The 20,621-nt window shown below is 38.8% G+C and overlaps 4 protein-coding genes and 1 non-coding gene across 5 annotated transcripts; 3 read left to right on the forward strand and 2 right to left on the reverse strand.

Annotated features, from left to right (window-relative positions):
• Positions 1-3,386: 3,386 nt before the first annotated feature.
• Positions 3,387-6,361, forward strand: LOC113712060 (uncharacterized TPR repeat-containing protein At1g05150-like). Its single transcript, XM_027235340.2, has one exon. It carries the CDS (start codon positions 3,805-3,807, stop codon positions 6,214-6,216), a length of 2,412 nt encoding a protein of 803 aa, XP_027091141.1. The 5' UTR covers positions 3,387-3,804; the 3' UTR covers positions 6,217-6,361.
• Positions 6,362-9,136: 2,775 nt separating this feature from the next.
• On the reverse strand, positions 9,137-13,052 carry LOC113713087 (uncharacterized). Its single transcript, XM_027236806.2, has 5 exons — positions 12,415-13,052; positions 11,414-11,806; positions 10,527-11,132; positions 10,047-10,174; positions 9,137-9,566 (listed from the first exon to the last, which is right to left on the reverse strand). The coding sequence occupies exons 1-5, from the start codon at positions 12,847-12,849 to the stop codon at positions 9,563-9,565; spliced, it is 1,566 nt and encodes a 521-aa protein (XP_027092607.1). The 5' UTR covers positions 12,850-13,052; the 3' UTR covers positions 9,137-9,562.
• A 39-nt stretch (positions 13,053-13,091) lies between these two features.
• TRNAE-CUC (transfer RNA glutamic acid (anticodon CUC)) lies at positions 13,092-13,164 on the reverse strand. Its single transcript has one exon. It is a non-coding gene; the product is annotated as a tRNA-Glu (tRNA).
• Positions 13,165-14,506: 1,342 nt separating this feature from the next.
• Positions 14,507-15,384, forward strand: LOC113712547 (uncharacterized). Its single transcript, XM_027236028.2, has one exon. The coding sequence runs from the start codon at positions 14,507-14,509 to the stop codon at positions 15,074-15,076; it is 570 nt and encodes a 189-aa protein (XP_027091829.1). The 3' UTR covers positions 15,077-15,384.
• Positions 15,385-16,411: 1,027 nt separating this feature from the next.
• On the forward strand, positions 16,412-20,261 carry LOC113711644 (SH3 domain-containing protein 2-like). The gene is made up of 10 exons (XM_027234807.2): positions 16,412-16,753; positions 17,733-17,852; positions 17,932-18,001; positions 18,084-18,235; positions 18,380-18,481; positions 18,762-18,962; positions 19,070-19,132; positions 19,265-19,417; positions 19,523-19,597; positions 19,956-20,261. The coding sequence occupies exons 1-10, from the start codon at positions 16,694-16,696 to the stop codon at positions 20,070-20,072; spliced, it is 1,113 nt and encodes a 370-aa protein (XP_027090608.2). The 5' UTR covers positions 16,412-16,693; the 3' UTR covers positions 20,073-20,261.
• Positions 20,262-20,621: the final 360 nt, after the last annotated feature.

Genomic DNA, 20,621 nt, shown 5'->3' on the forward strand with positions numbered 1-20,621 from the left:
GTGCGCGCGTATATATATATATATGAAGGTAGTTATTTTAATCACAGTATTTCTCCCTCTTACGTAGCATGTCTAATTGAAGAGAATTAATGGATTGTGGGTTATTTGGGTTTTACCCGTACTGAATCCTATTTGGATTATATTATGTGTTTATATATATTTAAATTATTGATATTTGTATGAATTCATAATAAATAAATAAATAAATAAAGACCGTGCTGATGCAGGGGTAAAATTCTATTTTTTCTTGAAAAAACAAAGAAATTAAGCTCAAGTCTAAGAGGCATAAAAATTGAGTTTAACAGATTTTTGTTTTTTTGCCTTCCCTTTTGCTGTAATAAATGCTTAATAGTCAGATAATTTATACTCCATGTAATACCTTCTGTCTGCATAGTTTCTATATAATGGGATAGCTTTGTATTTTCTTTTTGGAGTTTCTGAATTTACACTAGATCAGCACACAAAAAGGAAGATAGACTCTCTATTAAACCTATAAAATTACTCCGTATCCCTAAATTCTGTGATATTCTGTAATAAAAATTTGCCTTTTTTCCGTAGAAAGAAAAAAATAACACCCGACAAGACGCCAAATAGACGAATCCACATAAAAATAGTACCAAACCTCTTGAGCCTCGTACTTCACTCTAAAATTTGGCTATTTCTCTGACGGACTTTCCTACAGGGACAATAATTTGTGAATATGTATTTCCCATCTTTTACCCGTCGATATCCTTTTTATTTTATCTAATTTTTTTGGCATTTTCCTTGCTTTTGATTTTAACTTGGAGAAACTTCTTCTGGATCTGCATCATACTAAGATTTATATATATGCATGGCCGGAACAAATATTCATTCTTGTTGTCCTCATTGTAACGTGCCTGTTGGACTTACTCCAGCTTCAAGAGAAAAGGAGAAGGCATCGCGACGTCAAAATCCCAAAAAAAAAAAAAAAACTTTTGCTTTCCAGTCATTGACGCAAATAATTGTTCATTCGATTTGTCTAACAGATGCCCACAGGGCACTCGTTAAAGTATATTTCAGATGTTATATTTTTTAAAATATAAAATTAATTGAAAAAAATAAATAAATACAAGGGCGAGTAAGTAAGATTAAATATAAAAAATATTTATATATATATATATAAATACAAGAGAGGATAATAATTATGAGTATGTGTAAATACTATATGATAAGTTAGTTGAATAATAGGTGTGTTAACGAGAAAAACCCTTCTTTGTTTATTATGATTTGTGTGAGTGAAATGAAGATGCTTTATTAAATGGAAACAAATTAGGATGACTAACAACAATGTACGAATAATTGAGTTTCATATAATTAGTCGATTAATCATGTTGGTTCTGTTCTGATGATCGTGATATAATGATTTCCTAAGGTTGCGTTTGGATTGCATTTTTCATGGATTTTTCGTTGAAAAATTACTGTAGCAATTTGATGTATGTGAGGTAAAAAGGTGATTGGGAAATGTGTTCACGGAAAACAAGACCATTTTTCGGTGAAAAATGGCTATCCAAGCAAGGCCTAAGTTACAAGGCCAAAAGGTCACTTTTCACGTTTCTTTCCGTCACGCTTTTGACGTATGGTTTTTCTTTCATCGCGGGACAAATCTGATGTCTTGGTTTTTATTTCGAAAACCTGATGCGATTTACCATAAAAAAAAAAATCTCAACTCAGGTGGAAAGATGTTAACAGAGGAGGAAGGTACTAATTAATTAGCGTCATTGGCGTATCGAAACAAGATGCTAGCAGTCAAGAAGAAACAAGGAAATCGATTGCCCATAATTCAAGGACCAGCTGCTAATCTATCAACGGCCTTTTTATAATCTACCATAATTAACCCCATCAACTGAGATCATAGCCTGTATGATGAGGAATTAGAAAGATGCAAAAGCAAAAGGCAAAACTGTGATAAAAGAGTCCATTAACCCTTGTTTGTTCTCCTTCGAGTCTTTAGCCAGCTGATGAGCAATCAATGCAACTAATCATTAACGCAACTAACTCAAGTGTTACTGTATTATACATGAATGAAAAAGAAGCAGTCAAATAAGCAAGACTTATTTCAAGAGTCCCGCCCCTTAGCCAGCTTGGTGAGTAATCGCTCAAGAAAAGTAATTACAGGTCCAACTATATGTATCTATACGTTTAGTGTTCGTGGGACAGTGTGTGTGTAATATTGCTGAGCTATAATTTGTTTATATTATTCATACAATTATAACTTTCTTGCAATTTTATGTGTAGAAAAAGTTATTATTATTTTGTTTTTTTGTGACTAAGGACCCGTTTGATAACATGATTCAACACTTAAATTCAATGGATTCAGATCTTAATACGTTCAAACGCATTTGATAACAAAAAATAGTGCATATGAATTGGCATTGAATTTTCTAAATAAAACTTGTTTCAAACAACAACATGTAATAAGATGTTCACTTATCATTTAGTGTGATGTACACTCAAATGTATCGGATTTAGTATTTAGTAATTCAGTCACTTTATAGATTTAGTTTCAAATTTTAGATTTCAGATTTCAATTTCCAGATTTAAATTTTATCAAACTCATCCTAGAAATCTTAGATTCAAATTTTCAATAATTGCACAGGTGGTCTCTTTCATTTCAAAAATATTCCTGCTTTCATTTAACCATATAAATGTGTAATAAACTTTCATCTATAATATTTTGTGAATTATACTTCATTGTTTGAAAAAAAATTTTAAATTTAAGTATTGCAAATAACATGCTTCTAAGTTGTATATAAAATAAGAGCGACATATATCATAATAATTATAAATTTATACATATTTAAGCAATATGACAATAAAATTTTAATAAATTTAACTCTCACAAACAAAAATAAGTTTAACATTGGTATGAAAGTAGCATAGTTTTAGAAAACTATAGTAAATTTACCGGTATTTTTCATTTCGTAACTTTTAAATATTTCATACTATTTACGTATGAATTTACATATATAATTATGCGGAACATGTACTTTTACATTGAACTTTTAAGCATACTTTTTAAAAAAAAATTATATATGATATATGTATATATCATATCTTATATTATAGTCATCCCGTATTTTACTAACTATGATCTTACCCATCCTGTATTTTGTTAACTATTTTTTCATATTTATTTATTTAAAAAATAAATATAATTTAATAAAATTATAAAATTCGAGGCTGACAAATACGTTCCTTTTGCAACCAAAAAGAAATTTAAAAAAAAGGAGAAAAAAGAAGGTCCATACATCCCATTCCCAGAAAACCACAGGCATTCCCCGGTCTGTAACTCTGCCCCACCACTCCATCATCACAGCCACAAAAAGATAATATGAGACAGCTGAAACTGCTGAAGCAGCAGCAGCAGCTGGAGCAAAAAGGGAAACCCCTACACCCTTGTCCTCTTCTCTTTTCCACTTTGATTCCCATTCCAATTCCCATTTGCTTCAGATCCAATGCAACCACCTTCATAACCAATCAATTACCCTTCCCTATCCAGTTACCAATTCTGGCCCACATATAACCCTCCAAAAATTTGGACCATTTTTGCCCAATCCCCCATAAAAAATCCAGCTTTTAGGGTTCTTATTGAACTCTGACTTGAGCCCTAACCCTAATTTCAATTATCCAAAATTCAATCCCCTTCAGTTCCAAGATTAGATTCCCCACCCTCTCAAATTCTTTTAGTTTTAGTCTTTCTTTGTTGGGTTTAAATTTGTAGTCCTTAGCATTTTGATTTCCAATTGCCAGCTGTAATATTTCATAATTAAGTTAGAATTCCAAATGGCAACTAGAGGTAGCAGATCGGAGAAGGTGAAGAGAATTTTCCAGCAATTCGACGCGAACCGGGATGGAGGTCTGAACAGGGAGGAGATGGCGGCACTGGTGGTGGCCGTCAACCCTAGGGTGAAGTTCAGCGACGAGCAAATCAACGCCATTCTTGACGAAGTTTTCCGAACCTACGGCGAATTCATTGATGGCGAAAAGGGCCTTACGTATGACGGGCTGTTGCGCACTTATGATGATGGAGCTGGCGATGTCGACCGTGATTTCGACGCCTTGGGTCTCGAGCTCAAGCCCGAAGCAGCTGCCGCTGGCATCTCCGACGAAGCTGCCTCCACTTCATCAATCGCTGACGAGCGAGTTATTGAGCCTCACAAGAAGCAGAGGACTGCGGCCTGGGCTGCATCACCGAATCACGGCATTGTGTTTGATGATACGTGGAAATTGGTGGATGATCTTGATATTTTAATTAAAAGGTTAAAATCGAAGCAAGCGAAAGATGGGAAGATTAAAAATGATAATTCGGATATGTATTCAGATGCCGGTTGGTCTAGAGAATTGGGTCCATCAACAGAGATCTCGGACAAGAGATTTCTCTGGGAGGAATCTGGTCATGATTATGTAGTTTTTGTGAAGGAATTGGGTGTTTTGAGGTCGAGGGCAGACGGGGCAAGGTCAAGGGAGGAGGCATTTGATGGGCATATGGCTATTGGAAGGGTTTTGTATGATTACCATTTGTACAACGAGGCTCTTGTGAGCTTCAAGAGGGCTTCCGAGTTGCAGCCAACTGACGTAAGGCCTCATTTTAGAGCTGGCAATTGTTTATATGTACTTGGACGGCATGGGGAGGCTAAAGGGGAGTTCTTGCAGGCATTAGAGGCAGCTGAAGCTGGTGGCAATCAGTGGGCTTATTTGCTTCCTCAGATACATGTCAATTTGGGAATTGCTCTTGAAGGTGAAGGTATGGTTCTTGGTGCTTGTGAGCATTATAGAGAAGCTGCTATTTTGTGTCCAACTCATTTTAGGGCATTGAAACTTTTGGGTAGTGCATTATTTGGAGTAGGCGAGTATAAGGCGGCTGTTAAGGCATTGGAAGAGGCTATTTATATGAAAAATGATTATGCGGATGCGCATTGTGATTTGGCCTCAGCTTTACATGCTATGGGGGATGATGATAATGCGATTAAGGAGTTTCAGAAGGCTATTGATTTGAAACCTGGGCATGTGGATGCTTTGTACAATTTAGGTGGGCTATACATGGATATGGGTAGGTATCCAAGAGCTTCTGAAATGTATACCAGGGTATTGGCTGTTTGGCCGAATCATTGGAAAGCACAGCTGAATAAGGCAGTGTCGTTGCTGGGAGCTGGTGAAACTGAGGAAGCTAAGAAAGCTTTGAAAGAAGCTTTGAAAATGACAAACAGGGTTGAATTGCATGATGCAGTAGCTCACTTGAAGCAGCTCCAGAAGAAGAGGTTGAAGGGGAATGGAAGTGGTACTGGGGAGGAGGTTTATATAACTGTGGAACCCTCGAAGTTCAAGACTGTTGGGGAGAGAACTACATTGAGGCCAGAATTAGCAAACTCGCTTGATATTAGAGCTTTTCAGAAGATTACCAGACTGAATCGATGTGATGTGGAACTGATAAAGAAGCGAATGAATGACAACGATGTACCAGTGTCCTACTCTGGCGGTGGTGTGCCCGAAAAATCCATACGCAAGGCTGCACTAGAGGAGATTCTCCGCAAATTACTGAGTTTTTTGAAGCCTGACACCTTTGTGGGAGCTGTTAAGGCAATAAACCAGAAAATCCTCTCTGTTCTGGATGAATCTGAGTCAGGCAGGGTGGATTTGGGCTTGTTTTTTGCCGTTGCTGCCCCTCTTTGTGGAGGTCCTGCAGAGAGGCGGAAGCGGGTGGCATATGATGCACTGCTGTGGCGGCCTGTCAATGAAGGTAGCACCCAGATAAGAAAAAGTGATGCTCAAAGGTACATCAAGCTCTTGAGGGCCATCTACATTCCTTCTCAAGGTGTCAGTGAAATGCTGGAAATACACGGAGAAATGGATACATCACCGGTTTCTCTGACTGAGTTCCTTGCAATGTTTGATGATCAAGACTGGGGTTTTGGTGTCATGTCTACTCTGCTGAAGCTAGAAATCGGGGACAGAAATCGCCATGGCAGGCATATTTGTGCAACTTGTAGATATCCTATCATTGGGTCCCGCTTTAAGGAGATGAAATCACACTTCAGCCTCTGCAGTCAATGTTACAGTGAGGGGAAAGTTCCCCCAGCATGCAAGCAAGAAGAATACAGATTCAAAGAGTACGTCAGTGAAGCTGAAGCAGTGAAGGATAAGTGCCTATGGTTCAATTGGCATTCTAAGAGTTCCCCCCCTGCTGTACCTAGCTAGCAAGGTTTAGTTTTTGGGTGATTTTGCAGGCTTGATGTAGATGATTTGTTCAGTGTGAATTGCTTAGCACTTGAATGTATTTAGTGAGCTTTTTGGCCTTGTACAATAAATTCCTATGAGGTCACTGGTACCTCTGTATTCTTCACTTTGTGGCAGTCACTGTAAAGGTTCTCCTCTCTCTCCCTTTTCTTCTTTCTTTTTCTTGGTTGTCCTGTTGCTGTATTGGCTGTAGCTGACTACTCCTAGGTACATGACATTTCTCTCAACTAAGGTTTTCCGTGTAAAGATCACATTCACTGAGCTGAGTTGGATTGTATTACGGGATATTAATTGTGTACAGAATTCACTGCAGAATGCAAAGAGGTTGATTATCATTGGTGAGAGCTGATTTCATTGTCAAATGTTTCATTGTGTTGCGCATTTCACGAGTGTCAGAAAACGGGACTGATATCAGACATCCAAATAAACACTGCATTTTCATGGCACAGGTCATAAAAGTTGCAGTCACGCATAGGGGGATTTGCTGAGAATAGATGAATTTGGGTTGTTTCTGTTCGTATCCTATCTGAGCAGTTAATTACACTCCCCAACCTATTGAACAGGGTGCCCAGGTGAAGGAAATTTATGTGTGAAATCACACATACACATGTGATGCTTGGTACGAGTACTAACTTTATTAAGACCAAACGTATCCATTTTTTATGGAATAAAAGATCATAAAATTAAGTGAGCGAAGGTAAGTAATGCGTGCAGCGTGCGTGATAGGGGAAAAAACATCAAATGAATTCCAGTACAGTCTGAATAACAGAATTGGAGAAATCATTATTGTATCGCAGAAAGAGGTCTGGATGAATAAGATGAGGAGCAAAAAGCATAAGGATAAAAACAGATCATACGAGCTATGAGTGAAGATGTTATTGGCTCTTGGATGATTCGCCATTTGATTCTTCTCCATTGCTTTATATCTTCATCTTTCGTTGCAAGGATTCTGCACGACACGCCGTCTTCTTCTCTGCGGTATTGGATACTTGGTAACATATACGTTTGGATTTGTCTGTTCCTAACTTCATTGGCATAACCTTTTATGTTCAAGTTATGATCCACCCAATGCCTCAAGCTGCATTATCATCATCATCCATATCTAACAGGTTCCATATCTTTTTAATTACTTTATATGCTGCAACTCATTTTGATTACCTATAAATGCTGAATTGTAACTAAACCACATTGCGCTTGAGAAATTCTGAGCCGGTTATGGCTGTCTTGGTTGCCTGGTCGAAAAGATAAGTTCCGAGTACGGGGAGTTTCCTGTATTCAGGCTCTAACATGTTAATGTTCTAGGCGGACGTGTAATTTACACCGCTATAATAACCCCTCCCAAGTAATTTAAAGTTTTGATGTAACTAATTAGGCACAGTACTACACATTTGTATTGTTGAAATGCAACAATTTTTTTAGGAATCATATTTAAAACTTTTAATCATTTGTCGAGGCAATTAGAGAAAGGTTTAATAATATTTGGTTTGAAGTAAAACTCTAATTTTAGCGAATTTTACTTCATTTCTACTTAATTTCCTCTCCGCATTTGGATGAACCTACGAAACTCCAAAAAGTAGGAAGTTGTCCGTTCTGCAACGACATGAGCTGTCTCATCTCTAAAAACCTTGTACATGCAAGAACCATGATTATGTCATACACGCATGGCATGCAACAAGTATTATCCAACCTCAAACGTTGTGTGCCAAACTTGTCCTTGTGCTCGTAGCATCCTCCAGATAATACGGCATAAATTGACGAGATTGTGAGGATTGTTTGCTAACACAGAGTATATACTCCAAAAAAGGTGATTTCTGAGATTATCAAGAAGCAAACCAGCACAGCTTATATTGCTGAAAACTAATTCCGCGTGATCAGAGAGTATCGAATCAAGTTGGATATGGCGAACGCGATTGTGAGGTTGATCATGCGCTTGGCGCTGCAGATGATGTTGCTAATGACAAGGGCAGTTGCCGATGCAAGAGCCCCATCCTTGTTCACAGTCTCAGCAGAAGCAGAAGCACCATTCTCCTCCCCAGCATCAGTCGCCTCTGCTGAAGAACAGGAGGTGCAGCTACAAAGCCAGACTCCAATTCCTGATGATCCAATAGAGGAAGATTATGGCAATTGGGTTCCAACACCGTATTTCGGGGGAGGAAGCAGTGCTCCCATTCCTCATGCAGTTCCAGAAGTTACCTTTCCTCATTCGGCCGCAGCAGCAGAAGCTCCCCTTCCTCATTCGGCCTATGGCTGTGCCTGTGATGATGGTGGTCAGGGGCTCAAAGTGCAGTCCGCACCGCACTGATCTTCCGCAATTCGGCTCTATCTACTTCTCCATTTTATGTTGTCACCTTTACGTGGGGTATTATGAAAGGTTCGAATCAAATCGTCTTGACATATTTGCCGTGTCATGTTAACTACAGGTAGCTAAAGTCACTCCTATCCGGGCAAATTGGACAATTTTAGTAGAGGGCATTTCATTGTCTCCTCCTATCGTGGAATTACTATACCACAGTTTGATTAAGAAAATGTGAGTGGCGTCTGCTGTCTTCACACTTTGACTTAACTGCTCATCCACATGTTATAAAAGTCTCTGAGCTTTTCTTCAAATTTATGTCCATTGAAGTAACGCTTGTATTGGCAATTCCAAGGAAACAAACAAATCAAACGTTACCGTCGCTGCATTTGGAATTGGACAGCTAAAGACACGATAAAAGAGTTGCAGAACATCCAATTCACAAAAAGGGGCATCCGTTCCCTGAGGCTATCAAAATATTGAATCTTAGAACTTATTGCCGGAAAACTTGGGAGTGTATCTCTATGAATGTACACTGCTAACAAAAAAAACAGAATTTATCGTCATGCACACAAAATCCTGATAAACTTAGCAAAACCCTGGGATCCCACTTAATGCAAAAGCAAACTGGGGACTTTCATCTCTTAGGTATACGGCAATTGACATTGGAATCCTACCTTAGCTCAAAAAAATTATTTTCGCTGGCGTGTCGTCCAAAAATGTACGGTAATGCCAAACAACTCAACTGATCATTTTTTTTCGCCAGAATACCTATCAGGCTAGACTGTATTTCTAACAAATAGTGTATGCGCTTTCCTTCTATTTTTCTTTTTTTTCCCTCACTCTAAAAAGAGCATAGAGCCTGAAACACCAAAGCGTCAGAGCAATACAATCCCAACTGCATGTTAGACTACGCTAGCCAATTTGAGCCAGTAATATCAGCTACCACCAGAAACTTGAGAGCAGAAACATCCTGGTGAAGCACCATATTGTCTTCTATGATCCGAAACCATATTACCTATTGGAAACATCAAAGAAAGCACAGATGATTAGTTATTAGTATCAATCAACAGAACAAGGCACTCCCTAAAAGAAGCATTATTAGTCAAAATGAACACCAAAGGCACGGGACAAAATAAAGGTTGGATTAGCAAAATATTGGTCTCTAGGACTTTTAACCCAAAACTTGTACTGGGGACAGGAGATTATATGATTCAAATTCCAAATGTAATTTTGTAACAAAAAAGTTGCACTTGCAATGATGAACATCACATTGATACTAAGGACACATGCGCAGTTGCAAAATGCATTTTGATGATATTTCAAACTACAGAGAACTAAGCCTAAGTACAACAGCTGGACTCAACAAATTTCAGATACGTCAATGAATGTGAGGCAAGTTCCATAATGAATCAGCATAGGTGAAAAGCACAAGATATCAAGGGACTCCTGTGCAGTGTACTGAACTTTGAAGTATGATCAGATCATACATACTCACATTAGATGAACCAAAGATGGACCAGCAACAGCAGCAACCTTCTGAGCACGATTTGCTTCATACTTGTAAACCCCCTTCAATTCTTTTTTCACACGACGTGCCTCACGTCGTTCTTCTTTGACAGCAGCCTGTAACCATTATACATCAATGACAATAGGAAAATTTGGGGGGAAAAACTGTAAAAATGTCACTCAAACCTGAAAGGAAAACACTTAAGACGCGTAGCAACACATCAAGTAAATTCAATAGTAGTTAGGACATTATGGAAGATTGCCAGATTAATTAAGACACAAATATCAATTTTCAGCCCATGAGCACCACTTCTGGAAAATATTTATGGTACTTGTCTTGAGAATAAAACTACAATGTCAAGAGAAAAAAGAGGTTCAACCAAAAATATTTGGTGTAAGCAATGGTTCCACTTTCAAAACCAATCATTGTCCAAGCCAAAAAAAAAAAAGTAAGCAGCATAACAGATACCTTTCTTTCTTTCTTTTCCTCCTTTGTCTCTTGACCACGTTGTTTCCTCTGAGGTTGCTCAGGTCTCAGACTATTCATATCCTTCACCATATCTGTAGAAGATTTTCTAGTGGGCAAAAAGTCTACAGGAAGCTTCTGTTTGCCTTTAAGAGCTATTATATGTCCTGGAGAACTCAACGTTGCAGCAAAGGTTTCAGCTAGCTTCTTCTTTCTCGTTTCTGGAGCTCCGATCTTCCCAGGGTGATTATCAAGATTTGAATATGTTGAAACTATAGTCTCGCAATCCCAAACCTCTGATTCATCACTACTTTCCTGAAAAACCACCTCCTTTTCATCTTCACTTTCATTTTCATACTTTTCAGCATATTCTCTGCACCTTTGGATGACATCTGCAGCAGATTCTGGTGACTCCAGATCCTCCAACTCCTTCTTCTCTTCCAAGAGATCAGAAGGAACTGCATATTTACTATTTAAGCCATCAAGATGACGGCCTTTTAATGCATGATTAAGCTTCTCAGCGAGGGATTCTTCACAAGCATCTTCTTCAGCGTCATCATAAACACCATAATCACCATCACTGTCTGCACCATATTCCTGAAGTTCAAGCTGTACCAAATGACACTATATGAGAGATTGAATCTATAAGATACCCAATTTTGGCAGACAGCTTTGGTTTCCGTTCTTTATAAAATTTTTTATATGGTTTGTACTTCTGTTTTTCTGTCATTATCAAAGTTTGCATCCCTTTTCTAACAAGAACAGAAATTCGAGTGCAACAATGCTGAATACTTAGACTCATACTAAGGATTGGTGAAACAAAATTGAAGCTTTTGTTCTAAAATATTAGGAAAGAAATAAAGGTCAATATGTTAAAAAAAAATTCTTACCAAGTCAAACTGCTCATCTAAAGGACGGCGAACCCTTGGCTTCTCATTTTCAACAGTAACAGATCCTGCGACAGTTTCCTCTGCACCAGAGACAACCAAATCATTCCTTTCTACCCTATTAACCTGCGCGTTCTCTAGCAATCTCAGCTTTTTACCAAGTTCCAGGTCAGATGGTCCTTCTAGAAGGTTTGCTTTGACCACAAAGTCCTCTTCCAAGTCCTCTGTATCAGAGCCAAACTGTGACAAATCACTGTCATATAGTAATGCTGCAATGTCATCATCAGCCACTTTCTCAACTTTTGCATTTAGAGTTTTGGATGCAACAGCATACATAGACTTCTCATTGGACTCATCCTCCACTCTTGAAATTTCTAGCCTTGATGCATTATAGGCCTACAACAAACAAATTACATATGAGGCTGACAGAACAAAACACATACAACACACAATTAATATCACCACTTAGAAGTCAACGTCAATTCGAAACAATGCTTCTTGGTAATTGTATCCACAATAAGCATATGCCTTACTCATTTACTAATCAAAAGAAACCGAATTACTACTATTCTCTGTCCTATCTACACGGTATTAGCATTGAGCTAAACTGAGTAAGCGGACATTTAAAATTGACTGATAAACTCAATCCTCCCCGAACAAATTAAGTTTATGTTAACTTTTGAAGGTAGTCCAGTCTGCTCGATTAGCATAAATCTTGAAATCTAGGGATACATAAACCAAATTAAATCAAGCCGACGCAAAATCAACTTGAGCTCAGCTGGGTCAGACACAGAACTCTGAGCTCTTCAGTAGAATATTATCTAAATGAACACAAGCGTAATAACTATCTCTGCAAGATTAACAATTGGCCACAATGAAGGCTAGAAATTTGTCAATATAACAAAATGTAAGCCGAGTTCTAAGCTATATAGTCCTATTTAGGCTAAAATCCTTAATATTGTACATAGTATAAATAAAGATGAAGAGTCTCAAGCTTAACAAACCTTAACATCGGGAGGAAGATGACCAAGCTGAGCTTTGGGATTCTGATAATAAACAGAACCGCCGCCGGAATTCTTTATCTCCCTCAAATGCATCAGATAATTGTATCCATCGTCCAGAAAGCCTAGCTCAAGTATCTCCCTCCTTACATGGTCCGGCAACGACGACCCCGTCCGAGCTCCATTCCCAGGGTATCCGCACTCGTAATAGTCCTCCGGCGCGTCGTCGAATACTGAATTTGGGTCATCAAACGGAACGCCGTCGTTTGCTGGTTCCTCATCCTCAGAAAAGCCGTCAACTTTGTACTGATTATTGTCGACTCTCACGAAAACTCGGTCACTAGAGAGTCCGGATGAGTAGTTCGCATCCGAAGTATCCCGGGCGAGTAACTGGAACGTCGCCGATTTTTTCTTGTCGATGAATTTATTTTTTCCCATACTGATAGATAATTTAGTAGGCGAAGATAATTAAGAATTAAAATAAATAATACATAGATGAAAATCTGCCGAAGCAAAGGTGAAAGAAGAAGAAGGAACTAGTAAAGACGATTTGACAATGGACGGAATTTTTTTGGGTGGCTAAAACCCTAAAATTTGCCAAAACCAGAAGCACGTGCACCTCGCGTTGGAAATTAGTCAGTGAGGAAGGAAAATTAAAAAAAAAATAATAATTGAAAAAATTCCGTTGCCGGGACTCGAACCCGGGTCTCTCGGGTGAGAGCCGAGTATCCTAACCATCTAGACTACAACGGATTTATTGCATACGGTCCGCTATAATTCATATCAAATAGAAGGTTGAAATCTTGGTTCGACCAATAAATAAATGATTATTATATATAAACTCACGTAGAACGCCAAAGCCAGCCCCGGTGGTAGGTACTTGGGAAAGTTCTTGTGTTAACTAATTAATTTCGGTTCTGTCAGTTGATATTGTAGCAAAAATAACTCTTGATTGTGAAACATGTGATGACAGCCGTATGGAAAGATTACTACTATAAATTAGTACAAATTAAGGGTGCAAATTGAAGTTTTAAACATTGAATCTCCGGAAAATTCTATCATTAGAGTGCTTAACAAAGCGGCATTGCTCTACGGTTGCAGTGAAAATGCCTCAAGACAGCAATGGCGTTCCGCATAAAGCAAGCATGCGTAGAGCTTCCGTTTCCAATTCACTCTTTGGAGAAGGGGCTTTGAGCGAAAAGTAGGAGAACCATCAAAACAGCTTTAACAGCGGTAAATGCAAATCTCAAGCTGGAATTGGAGAGTCGGTTACTCGCAGAATTGCATGCTTAGGCTTTGAAACAATTTAGGAACTTCATTACCGAAAAAATTGTGGGACTGGTTTGATGGCAAGCTTCTGGTGGCGTTTGGTCAAGTTGGCATCCTTCCTTCCATCTTGAGCGTACGATCGCTGGGTGCACTGTGCAGTGAGGGAATAGTATGTATTTCTCGATTGGATTACAATACACTCATCTGATTTTAAAAAAATAAAAATAAAAAGTTAGTAACCAACAACAGCGTAATGTATTATGTATCATCAATCATGAGCATGCTACTATACAACAAGAATATTTCAAGTTCAAGATTGTCACCATCCAAGATTCAATGTGAAGCCACCATCTAAGGTCCCAACAAGAATACTTCTTCCACATGCAAAAAAGTTGTAGTTACTTGCATTCTACAGTAAACAAGAACTACGTACTTTTATGCTTTAAAAAATTTCATGTCCTTGTATCTTTCCAATATGTAGGACAGGCAACAATTATGAGGTCCTTTGAGGATGGGATAGCTGAGTACTGAAACCTGCAGAACGTTCGCATGCGTGCCAGTTGCCTTATTAACCTGTGTTAGCACACTAATCGGTTCCAAGCGTGAACTGCTTCAATTGTAGTCTGTAGAGGTGGGGACAAAAGTTCAAATGAAGCCATCTCTCCGTCTCTAACTGTTTGTTGGTGGGCAGTATTTGGTAAACGTTTGTTAGGTTGGCTTACCATTTAGCAGTCGGTGTACTTTAGTACCTGTCCTATATATAATCGGGAGAGCAACAAAAGAGTTTTACAACATCTTTTCAGGGGTAATAGTAGTGAAAGCATTAATGGAGATGACGAGAAAAGGTTCGAGCGCTTTTTTATTCCTAGCTTTGACTGTGATGGTATCAATAAGAGGTGAGGAACAAGATGGAATTAGCACTACTCTAGCTCAAACCAGTGTGACTTCACAAACTTCAGCTAAGCTTCCACAAGGAAGTGGTCAAGAGGCATACAGAATGAACAAAACTTACAACGATGTTGTCGTCAAGTACAATGAAAAGCGAAATTATGGAGGTGGTGGTGGAGGAGGAGGTGGAGGAGGGGGAGCTACTGTTGGTGGTGGTGGGGGTGCGGGTGCCATGGGAGGAGGTGGTGGCTGGGGATGGGGCGGGGGCGGGGGAGGTTGGTGGGGGTGGGGATGTAGGAGATCACAAAAAAAGTACAACGGGCGAGAGCACCAAGGCCATGCACACAGGAAGAATGTGCCTGCGAACCAATACTATAAGATAGGGGAATTTGCGCAATGCACGACGGAGGGAAGGTGTCAAGGCATGAGACTGGATTGTCCTCTTCATTGTGGCGGACCTTGTTTCTATGACTGCAAAAATATGTGCAAGGCTCATTGTAGACGCTAGATTATTCTCGGTTCTAATTTTCTCCACATTTGCTTTTTTGAGATGAGTTTGAAACGAGGGCTGTTTTAAGTTGTGTCTATACGAGTTTTAGTCCGCAATGTGCTCTTAGCAAACCAAATGAGGTTGCAGTTATCATCTACTATAGTTGCTTGGTGTAATGGTTGTGCTCCTTGACTTTGCATTGGTTGTTCTTGATTGTATTGTATCCGTATTCTTGCCTTGTATTGTCTGCCAACAAACATACTTGCACACTTTTAGAGAAAATGAAAGAAATATACTTCTATAAACTAGGGATTTGATGCACTACTATTGGCTTTACAACTTACTTTGTGATGCACTACTTCACAAAATGCTTTGCATGCATGGTGGCAAATGTGTCGTATTACTGCTATGAATTGTTTCAGATTTGTCAATCTGCATGGTGGCAAATGTGTCATCTACACTTGTGGTGGCTTAATTAATTAATGTTTGGTTAATTCCTTTACATATCAGTGCTGCCTCTTGCCATGGTTCTCCATTTTAGGAACGTCCAATCTGCAGTATCCTTGTGTATGGATGAAGCTCAAATCATTGGGAAGCACGATAAAGAGACCACAAATTCAAAAGAGGACCAAGCATTTTGGGGCGGCTTTAAAGCCTGCAAGATATTCTTTTCAGAGGGAAGCAGAATACTACCCGTAAGCAGTGATCATTGAGAGAGAAAAAGAGAGATGCTGGCAAATGAATGCATTCTAAGAACATCTGCACTTTATTTTGGAAGCTTATCATGATTGATGCGGGCAGGAGAGGATTCATTGGCTTTTGGGGTCGATGTTCAATACTTTTATACCTCACGACCTCACTTCATGAGTGAGGCAGAAGCATTGTGTTGGCCACAGAAACAGAGTGTTGCACAGGATGAGGCGCATGGTTCGATCCAAATCAAAAGAAGTCGGACTTCTTGGGACCATTGTCATGTACACCTCCTAGCCACTAGCTTTTGGGGTTAAAAGCATTCAACTTTACAAATTTGCTTGCAAATTACTCATCTTTGGCATTGTTTCATATTAACTCGGGATAGAAAAACGGCCAAGGGCCAAGGTTTCTTGACTATTGGCCCTAATATATATATAATTAAATTATTTGTCATCTTCGCAGTCCACAGAAATTAAATAAATAATTAAACAGCTACAATTTTATTGGTTCTAAAGGCAGAGTACCATTGCATTGGTGACTGAGTACCATGACAAATACTACTAGTATTATAATTGGAACAGCTCAGGGTCCAAAATGACCCAAAAAAAAAAAAGGAAAAAGAAAAAGGGAAAGTAGATAGAGGTCAAACAACGTTAACTAAAGCAAAATCTCAAGTCCGAAGTCCAAACAAATTCAAAAGCCTCCCAGGTCCGAATGTGGGTGGTATCGCTCAAAGCTCAGTTCCGAGTTCCGACACGTTTCAAACTCCCAAGCCTTCTTTTGTCTCTCCACTTTTGTCTTCCCTCACTATAGCTCAAACTCTCTCTCTCTCTCTCTCTACTTGGCATTTACGTGGAATTTGTAGTATAAAGTATGTACACAACACCAAAGTTAATGTGGAAGGTGGTGGTGGTGGTGGTTGTGGTTTGAGGGTGCTGTGAGATGGAAGCTATTAGGAAACAGGCAACCAAGCTCAGGGAACAAGTCGCCAAACAACAGCAGGTACCCCTGCCCCCACGCCCCATAAGCCCTAATTTGATTCTTTTTATTTTTTTTTTGGTTAAAATTATGCCTACCAGCTATAGATTTCTACTATATGCTTTCACTGTCAAGATGGTGGTATTCTTGTTTCTGGTTAGGTAGGGCCTTTCTGTTTTTCTTTTCATTTTGGGGTTCGGCTTCTTTTTTTTTTTGTAGTTTTTTTTTGTGACATTGAAAGCTTTGGACTTCATTCTAGTGGTTGTTTCTAATATCTTCAGCCCTTGTATTATCTTAATATCGTTGTGTAATTGCATTTGGAGTTGTGTTTTACTCTTCCATTTTAGACTCGAAACCAAATTCACGAGTATTAATGATCTGTCAGTGGTAGTATAAGGAGGAAAAACTTGATCTTTTTAGAGCTATAATATTGGTTGGTTCGCCTTAATTTTTGAACAGGACCCTTTATTTGATTTGCGGGATTATAATTTGTCTTGCTCCTAGCGTTCCTTGGATCTTCGTTTGCTCTGCTACTCTTTTTGGGTGGAAACTATTGCTACTCATGGAGTTGCATACATTACACCTATAAGCTCCTTCATGTGGATTCTTTATGAGCATGCACTTGTTGAAACAAGTCTGTTGAGTTTTTACTTTGATGAGTAAGCGAATATAATTAGATATCCTTTAGTACTTAATTACAAGTTGTCAGGTGGAGGAATAAAGCTCTTGATATCTCAGGTCCCCTTTGGTGAGTGGTGAAAGAGGTTATGTCCTATTGAAGTGATTATTTTTCCAGTTTCTCTGTGTTTGTGAATTGATATGCATGCATATGGTGGATAAGAAATGTGCCAATTCTACTGTTTTGTTTTTCCTTTTTTTCTTTTATTTTTTGAATGTGCGACTGGAAGTTGTTCTGTTAGCATTGTTTTCTAGTTGTTAATTTCTTCAAAAGTTTGCTCATAAATATTTCTCCCTTGCATTTTCTTGTATGAGTTGGCTCCAGGCTGTGCTCAAACAGTTTGCTGGTGGACTTGGGGGTTCAGAAACTGCCGTAAATGATGACACAGAACTGCAGCAGCATCAAAAACTTGAGAAACTTTACATCTCTACTCGTGCTGGAAAGGTTGATTTTTTTGGTACTGTTCATTTATGGCTCAATTATTTATTTTTTCCTGACCTATGTGTCTTTTCCTGTTTACCAGCACTTTCAGAGGGATATTATTCGAGGTGTGGAGGGCTATATTGTTACTGGATCAAAGCAAGTTGAGATCGGTTAGTAGCCAACATTCTTCCTTTTCTCTGGTCAATTGGTATCTTGTTATATATCCTCTAAATTGTGCGCTTTCTCTTACAGGTACTAAGTTGTCAGAAGATAGTAGAAAGTATGGTGCTGAAAACACGTGTACCTGTGGTAGTACGTTATCTCGAGCTGCATTGAGTTACAGTAGAGCTCGTGCTCTAATCGAGAAGGAGCATGGTCATCTGTTGAAAGCACTTGGCACACAGGTTTGAGATAGTTTTTTAACTCATTAAGTGGTTGTTTAGTGGGACCTTTTTGAGATTAATGTGGCATTGCTTTCTTTACAGTAGCAATGATAACTCTTTACCTTACTAGTAGTTCATCTATTTGTAATGGATTTTTCTATCCAGGTTGCTGAGCCATTGAGAGCAATGGTTGTGGGTGCTCCACTAGAGGATGCTCGGCAGCTTGCGCAACGTTATGACAGAGTGAGACAAGAAGTGGAAGCTCAGGTAACACAAAATTAGATTCAGACTCGCCTCCTTATTGTTGCCTATTTGGTTGATTTAGTTCTCCACCAAATCTAGCTTCGTGGATGTTCTTACCACTTGTTTGCATACAATTGGAAAGAATGACTTCCAGGAATTTATAAAGTAACTTAATCGCAGCTACTCATTATCAAGAGAATTGAGTAATGTAATGCACCAAGCAACTATATTGTGGAACCGCATGGGACCCTGTTTCCGTATTATCCTTTTTGCCAGGATTACATTCATTTTTGGACCCAAGCAGGCTATTGAGGTTTCCAGACGGCAAGCTAGAGTGAGGGAGTCAAATGGTCATCCTGATTATGTAGCAAAGCTGGAAGCTGCAGAAACGAAGCTTGAAGAGCTCAAGTCAAATATGGCTAAATTGGGCAAAGAAGCTGCTGCTGCGATGGCTGCTGTGGAAGCTCAACAACAGAGATTGACGCTCCAGCGACTTATAACAATGGTAATGCTATCCCTTTGCCTTTTTTGCAGTAAGCCAAACACCGTTTTACTTCAGGTATTAGTTTATTGGCATAGGAAACTTGTAATTTTGTTTTAATTCTAATGAAGGTCGAGGCAGAGCGCTATTATCATCAGCGAATTCTACAGATACTTGATCAACTAGAAGCTGAGGTTTTTTTTTTTTTTTTTTTGTTTTCTATCCACTGCGTTTTACATCTTAAGACAACATAAACCATTTTGTCTAGTGGCATGTGTATCACGTCATGATGGATATCCACTTATCTGTCGATTGTTTATTTACAGATGTTGTCAGAACGACAACGTAATGAAGATCCACCAAGGCCGGCTGCAGAAAATGCCATGCAGCCACCACCTTCTTATGGAGAACTTAATGGTATGTTTGCTTCTCAATCAAATGATGGGTCCATGGACGCCTTGGGTTACTTCCTAGGAGAGGTAAATATTGTTGTGTTCTTCATATCACACTTATATCCAAATTGTCAGTGCACTGTTTTTGGTTCTTATAATTTCGTCTTGGTGACCATTATGATTTGTACTCAGGTAGTGCATCCATACCAAGCCGAGTCTGATGTGGAGTTATCATTGTCGGTTGGTGACTATGTCGTAGTCAGAAAGGTAATACACGATTTGTCATTGCCAATTTACGTCTCCTTGCGTGTTTGGTATCCTTCCCCATTTTGTTTTTTTTTTTTTTTTTTTATCATCATCATCATTTTCATATCATACATGAATGTTAGTGGTTATATACACTGTTGCAGCACCATAGCTGCTGTAAGATTGTTCTTCCTTAAATGCAGTTTTTTAAGTTGTGCCTGTAGCGCCAGGGCTGCTATCTGGTTGGTGCTGTAGGATTGGTCACGCTTGCTTGTTCTCTTTTTACATATGCAGCTGCTCTCCCTTTTGTTTCAACTTCCTTTCATGTTGAGTTCAAATATACTTTCCTGACCCAATTGGTTTTTGTGGCATTTTGTAGATATCGAACAATGGGTGGGCCGAAGGAGAATGCAAGGGAAAGGCTGGTTGGTTTCCATTTGGATACGTGGAACGGCGTGAACGGGTTCTTGCAAGCAAAGTGGCTGAAGTATTTTGAAGCTTTGCAAACCTCCTCTCTTGGGTTGTGTAGTTTGAACTGGGCTTCTTGCTGGTATTGTTTGCCAAATTCCTGCATTGCCTTGAGCGCTGGAACCCTTTTTTGCACGACTGTAGTGCCAACTTGGCAGAAATACAACGTATTCGATTACTTGGGTAAACCGGTGAAAGGTTTCCTTGTTCGTGTTGAGGAGATCTGTCAAATATCATTTTACATATTTGAGTAAGAAAAATTAATCCAATAAACCTTAAGAACTTACCCCAAAAAAAAAAAAAAAAAGAATTAACCTCTGTTTCTCTAATAAATAATTTTTTTTATAATGGTATTTATTTCATCACTTGATTCAGTTTTACACAAACAATGCAATTTTTTTTTTATATATAAAACAAACGATGCATTTATATTTAGATTCATTGGGTATTGTCATTTGATTAAACATTACAACGTAGGATTTGGTTTTAACCATGATTGTGAAATACAGACCGGATTGGGTGGTTGAATCGATTAAACCGTCAACCGGTCTGTTGTTCAGTCCGATCAAGGACTCAA

The sequence above is a fragment of the Coffea arabica genome, chromosome 10e (genome assembly GCF_036785885.1).
Source record: "Coffea arabica cultivar ET-39 chromosome 10e, Coffea Arabica ET-39 HiFi, whole genome shotgun sequence".
NCBI classification, from domain to species: Eukaryota; Viridiplantae; Streptophyta; class Magnoliopsida; order Gentianales; family Rubiaceae; genus Coffea; species Coffea arabica.